Below are 6,988 nucleotides of genomic sequence, written 5' to 3'. Positions count from 1 at the left end.
AGTTACTTCAACCTGCAGAATCAGCATCACAAACAGAGGATCTCTTGGACTCTGAGACCCCAACAAGAACCTGGTGAGATTAATTTCAAACAAACGTCATGTCCAAATCCAGCTAACCCTCCTCTTCCAGCTCCTCGCATGATCTACAAAAAGTCAGAGCCCTACCACCACGTCTGACCCTTCCATATAACAAAACAGACAATCCTGTTTGTGTTCAAGATGATCCAAAGACTTTTGTGTGATAACTTTTTGGGGGGTTAGTAATTACTGTGGGAGGAATAAAAATGGAATTTCTGTGGTTGGGATTTTAGAAAAGTACATATACTTAGGTTTATGTTGACATGTTTTTTTTAATACCTTAAAGAGTTTTTTTGTTTTATTTATCATTTAATTGGTGATTTAATGATCAGATGGGGGAGGTGTAATGGATCTAATAATTTTATGTTTAAGCTAGTTATTCATGACAACCTTTAATGACCTAGGTTTTCATGACATGCTGTTCATCTGCAGATAGAATGATTAAAGTCAGAACAAGATTTGCTAACAACAGTCATTCTTAGATATCACTTGGGTTTATCTTTGTGTTTTCCATTGACCTTGTATCAAATCTTGCTAAGATGACAGAATGTTAATATACTGTATATATGAGGCCTCTTGAGACAGTGTTCAACAGTGTTCAACAGCAGTGTGGAGAGACAGTGACAGAGAGAAGCAGAGGCACAGAGGCAGGCCAGGTTATTCTCTGTGTTTCCTGTTGTTGCAATAAAACTCAGCTGATCATCTCACAGAGTYCCTTCATTCTTGGACCACYTATTTCTGTCTTTGTTAAATAAATATTGCCATAACAACCGGTAACTGAATTTCAGATACAGTCTTATATATTATACTATGCAATCGGTTGTAGTCATTTACTTTAAACAGTAAGAGTATGAAAAACTCTATATTTTAGGGATGCACAATATATTGGCATTAACATCAGTATCGGCCYATGTTGGTCATTTCTTAGAATATTGGTYTCAGTCTGATAGGTAAAACTGGGCTGATATTAACGTACGATATTGATTTCCAAACTTTTAGAATTGTGTTTCTGCTTTGGGAGGGGAAATAGTTGGTCAAGTGGTATTTGTTTGATAGTAATATTGATGCTGCACAGCCAGGAATAACTGAAGTAGACAGCCATGTCAGCAGTCTGGTGTTTTTTGTTTTTTTTACAGTTTGAAAAAAGACACAAGTGTGTTTATACAGATAAATAATTTGTGTTATTGGTTATCAGCCATAGCAGCAATAATAATATTGGATATCAATATTGGCTGAAATTTTCATGTTGGTGCKTCCCTGCTCTATTTAGTATTTGCCTCGCTCACATGTAATGTGTAACACGTGATTGGCGGCCATTTTTATTTAGACTTCAGAAGCAGACAGGTTTGGAGRGAAAAGGAGTCTTTGGATTTGAAAATAAATGTTTAACTGAGAACTTAATCTATTTTCTGCAAATTATTAGGACTTCCAATCTGAACATGTATTTACACCCAGTTTGGACCTGGGGTCTGTCTGTGTGGAGTTTGCATCTTCTCTTCATGCTTGCYTGGGTTTTGTCTGGGATTTTGCCATGAATCGAACTCACCCTGATGCCTTTTAYCATGTATTACAGGTGCTTTCTGCAGGTTATAAGATCTGTATTAACTTTTTTATCTTTATTGAACTAGGCAAATCCTATTCAGATCACATTTTTTTGTAAGGGAAGCATGGACATGAAGGCAATCTGTGGAAAGGAAACTGGTATARGCTGAAAAAACATCCATGCAAATGTGAGAAAATGCAAACTCCACAGAGAAAGACCCCTGATCCGAACCGGGGATAAAACCCAGGGCCTTCTTTCTGTGAGGCAACAGTGCTAACCGTCAAGCCCTCGCGCTGCCAATCACGTYTGCCTGTTGTAAAATACAGGCAGTCCATGAGTGATGAACATGTTACCAAATTAGAGGAAGMGCTGCAGTGGAAAATACTAACATCTTCAAGCCAGGCCACAGAACTTCAATCACTCTTTGTGGCGTGGAAAAATCTTATAGGAATTCGATTTGTTGCCTTTCAAAACTGACCTACGAATAGATAAAAAAACATTCCTCCACCAGAGTGGAAGAACTCATGACTCGTTGCGCTGCCCTCTGTCATTTTTCCAATCATTAGTTGTTCTGGAAACTGGCTCTAAAAGTATCCACCCAATATGTTTCCAGGTCCTCAAGTGCAGAAGCAAAAAAACAAGACAAGCCAAGCGCTGCTGCGTGAGTTTWAGTTTGAGGCTAGCATCCTATTAAAATAATTCCTTGCATGTTTCGAGAGCATGTATCAAAAAAAGAAACTATGCAGATAGTTATTACTGTCAACAGCTAACTGAGTTGGTTTGGTCTCTATTTCCAGGCTTAAATGGATGTTTTTCAAAGTAGCTGTACTGAGCTGCAGTAATGTGCAAATTTCCCCACTGTGGGATCAATAAAGTTTTATCTTATCTTATCTTATCTTATCTTATCTTATCTTATCTTATCTTATCTTATCTTATCTTATCTTATCTTATCTTATCTTATCTTATCTTATCAAAGTGACGTGCTGCAAAGACGTTTTGAGGAAGACTCAGCTACCACCTCACCCAATATTAGCTTTAAACTTTATCACGTGAATAATACAGTGAAATGTGTTAATGCTGTATTTTATGCAGATGTGGGTTTTTGATTTTTGTTATCTGCTGTGTTTATGTGCATGCTGTTTGTCAGACTGAGCATGTTAAAGCATGTAGCTTCAGGCAAATACAGTTTAAAGCGTAGACAGTTCCGGTGAGTCGTAACCTAAAAAGACAAACAAAGCAAACTTTTACAGTTAACATCAAAGCCTCTTCCTCTTTCCCTCTTGTCCTACTTTGCTTCGTTTCCGACTCTTCGGCCAATCCTCTTTGATCCCTGGGCCCTCCACCTCATGCAGAAGTCGTTCTATATTTGTGCTTTAGGGTCATTTTTCAACATTTGTGAATTCATTCACGATATATTTGCCCCCACCCACCCCCTCTTTTTTTTTTTTCGCCTAACCTAATTTTCTCCTTGTTCCTATCCTGATTTTGGATTGGATTTTGTGGAGTCAGCAGATTCCCAGAGGAGCAGGGCTGCTGTTTACGGCCCCGTTTGACACGGCAGGGTGCGCCTGTGTTCAAGGAAAAATAATGGAGGTTCTTCTCTGTGTTTAAATTAATCCCACACGCTCAGTAAAGGTGTAGACCACAGGACAGACTTTCTCAGCGGGTGATGATGGTCGTTAAAGGAGCTTTTACTGAACGTTCTCTTTGTTTGGCTCTTTAATGAGCAGATGAAGAGCCGACAGCTGGAGTGTCGGTGCAGAGAAATACGAAGCATTAAAAAAATCTGCTAAATAATGAAGGTGAAGCATTTGTGATTCATTATTATTTTCTTTTTAATGCATATTTATTGTCAGGGGTTATACAGCAATAATAAACATTTAACTACAATGACATGTATTTGTGATGCTTAAGGAATGCATGTTAATCACACACACACAGTTCCTCATTAATAGATGTGGAATTTGTTAGGTGTGTTCTTACCTGGCTCTTTGACAACAAACAGGATGGATTTGCCACTGACATCCTCGTAGTACTGGAAGCGCACCACACAGTCGTTTTCATCTTTGTAAGAGCAGTTCACAGCYTTTGTGTAATGGAGCTCTGTGTGAAAAATATCAAGGAAATATTTATCCCCAGTCTGTCATTTACCGTCTTGTCCCTCCCATTAACACCTGTCTTCACTCAGTTGTCTCCACTCACCTRATCAGCCATGTCTATTTATTTCTTTTTGTTTATCATTGTGCTTTTTTCCATATCTGATTCTCCTCTTTTAGTGTTTGTTCTGTTATCTTGTGTGGCTGCCATGCCAGTTATTTTTGTTCATTTTTAACAACTCTTTCTTCTTGTCATTGTACCTGTCTGTATATGTCCAGGAACTGTCCAGAATGGGACAGTTGGTATATTGACAGAAGGGTATTAGAAATGCAACTGCCAATAAAAAGACATAGAAGAATTAGGCCAAAGAGAAGATGGATGCACAGAGGACATGGACGTAGTTGGAGTGAGGACAGAGGATGCAAAGGACAGAGTCAGATGGACAAGGATGAGTCGCTGTGGCGACAAAACAGATGGACGAAAAAGAAAAATCAGTGTCATTCTGTATCTTTGGGAAGAACCACAACTATACCGTGACAAAAGAAGTAAATCTTTCAAACCCTTAAAAAAAACATTTTGTACTTTAGCATACAACATTAGCTTTTAGGTACTGCTTTTAGAAGTTTTATCTTTATGCTACTATCAGCCATCCATCCATTATCTTTTACCTGCCTCTTCCTTTCAGGGTCACAGGGTCATTGGTGTCCATATCCAGCAGACACTGTGCAAYGAGGTACACCCTGGACAGGTCTCAAGTCCATCTCAAAGCTCTTTTAGCTACTAGTTTAGTCATTTTAGCTTATAGCTACTATTTTCCTAATTTTGTTGGATTTTTTTTTGGCATATGTTTAGCTAATTGTTACTTTTAGCTATCATTTTTATTAATAGGTTGCCTTCAGGCCCAGGCCGCCCAGAAAAAGAGATCTGAGATCTCAGTGGGATTTGCCTGGTTAAATAACAGAAATTAATTGAAAATAATAATTGCATTTTGCTAGTTTTGGCTTTCAGCTATTGCTTTGCTAATTTTAGCTTTTGTTAAGGTAACTTTGGCTTTTCTTTTGCTAACTTTAGATTTTAGCAATTGTCTTGTTCATGTTAGTATTTTTCTTTAGGTAATTTTGTTTTATAGCAACTATTTTGCCAATTTTGTCTTTTTGGCAATTGTTTAGCTAATATTTACTTTTAGCTARCATTTTGCTAGTTTTGACTTTCAGCTATTGTTTTGCTAATTTTAAGGTTTAGAATTTGCTAARGCTATTTTAGCTTTTCTTTAGCATGCATGACAATTTGTACAGATTGTCTGTAATTTACACAAAATTRCCCTCATTTTGCAGGRATACTAGCCTGGTTAAAACCAGACCCTTGTCCTTCACTTTGCTTKGGARGGAGGGTCTGGACTCTCTACTATTGATAAGCGATTCTTGCAGGAGGCGTGGCCTCTGCTGAAGCGTGTGTGTTGTCSCTGTGAAGGAGGCTAAGCTAAGAAGCTAACCGGAAATCGCGTGTGCTGTAAACAACCCTACTGAGAGGAGAAATATACCGAGCCGAACGAGGCGACTGTAAATGAGAGCTGCTGCTTTGTCAGACAAATTTAATTTAATTTGGAAGCCTTATCAACAKGGACTGGCTTCATTCACTTCCTCCACTGCCGTATGTTAAAATAACTAGCAGACACTGCGCAGAAATTTGACGTCGTTCATAACTCCTCCTTCTGTACTCTGATTGGCCCAGGTAAAATAAACTACAAGCAGACACTGAGCAGAAAATTGACGTTCTGTTCTCTGATTGGCTAAAAATCTGCCAGCAAAATCCTTGTCTATGGGAGAAYTCCCAGACGGAGCAGTGAAGGGAAYCTAGAATTGAGCGGAACTGCYTWGGAAGGCAAGGGCCAGGCTARAGGTGTACGGACGTATAAAGCAATCTCACGGATTTTTTCAAGTTTTACAGAATTTTTCAAAAACTAAGTTTCAAATTTATTTAACATGTCAGAGCCTGTAGGATGTCAAATAACATCAAATAACCATCTTCCAACCTACTCTGCCGCTAGAAATAAGTTCTGCCATCCTCATTTCCTCCTGCTCTGCAGTGCAGGGGCTGTCCTCTCTGCAGCCCACAGTCCTCCTGCTTTTACCAATTGATTCAACTTTAACAACTCAGTTTCAGCTTCTTGAACATTGTTCAGCAGTTATTCAGCACTCAGGTTTCACTCTCTATTTTTATACTGTGAATAATATAGTTAACTAGTTAGCCCAGAAATTCAGTTAAAMATTGTTAAGTACTACAAGCAGCTACCAACTTTTAAGGATTTTGTTTTCTGGCTGGAGCTTTGATCAATCATATCTCACCTATTTCATCCACAAGCATGATCTCATCCTTGCAGATTCGACTGCAGGTGTTGTCCTCGTACAAKGTGCCCCTCGTGAAGTGTTTACACTCCACACACTGCCTGTCAGAACAAACACACACACAAAAAAAACAGAGAAACAAACATTAACAACACAAACAGATCGACTACGCTCCGGTTCTCTGAAACTCGAACGCGGCATCTACACACGTGCACCGGCGGACTCACTTCTTCATGGTGCAGGCGTCCGGACAGGTGGGGCACTTGTCACACGTGGCCCCGTAAGCCCCCGGCTGTGTGCACTCACAGACCCCGCAGACACACTGTCCCCTCCCGCTGCACAGCAGACCCAGGCTGGACATGCAGGTGTCGGTGCGTCTGGAGCAGTTGCAGTTTTCTCCCTGCCAGTCTGGCGCACACTGGCAGAAGCCGCAGTCGCAAACACCATGACCTGAGAGAGAAAAGATGACAACGCAGTCTGCTATAGTTTTGGTGTCTTGCAACAGGAGATGAATAATAAACATATCATATGTTGTAGACCACTTCTTTAACTACATCAGTCTGTTTAATTTGGTCAAAGTAAAGCTCTATTTCTCCAAATAGATATTAATTCCACTGTAAAAATACAAACTATCCCTTTAGGAACAGCATTTTCTTGTAGTTTTGGGAGCCTCTTTAATGTTATCTCCTACATACTGTACATCAACAGACCTTTTAAAAATATGAAGTTCTTGACTTGAGATTAAAAACTCCAGAAAGAAGAGGTGTTACATGAAGTTTCCAAGACTGCTGAACATTAAAGGGATCCATGATTAGTTGTAACATTAGACTTTATTTAATAAACATATATTTTAACTGTAAAATAAAGACTGTAAAAATATTGTAGGATGTTATCATTTTTAAACTAAAAGTACAAAAATATATTG

General features: G+C 39.0%; 1 protein-coding gene across 1 annotated transcript in view; it reads right to left on the bottom strand.

The window, feature by feature from the left end:
• The window catches only part of LOC106536199 (integrin beta-3), a gene marked incomplete at its 5' end in the record, with an annotated part of 19,691 nt that overhangs the window by 2,925 nt on the left and 9,778 nt on the right, over nt 1–6,988 (bottom strand). Inside the window, 3 exon segments of the mRNA XM_014033406.1 lie at nt 3,605–3,724; nt 6,064–6,164; nt 6,291–6,513. Of these exon segments, the coding sequence (XP_013888860.1) occupies nt 3,605–3,724; nt 6,064–6,164; nt 6,291–6,513 (444 nt within the window).

The sequence above is a fragment of the Austrofundulus limnaeus genome, unplaced genomic scaffold (genome assembly GCF_001266775.1).
Source record: "Austrofundulus limnaeus strain Quisiro unplaced genomic scaffold, Austrofundulus_limnaeus-1.0 Scaffold1725, whole genome shotgun sequence".
Lineage (NCBI taxonomy): Eukaryota > Metazoa > Chordata > Actinopteri > Cyprinodontiformes > Rivulidae > Austrofundulus > Austrofundulus limnaeus.
This window is presented reverse-complemented; position numbering and strand designations above follow the sequence as displayed.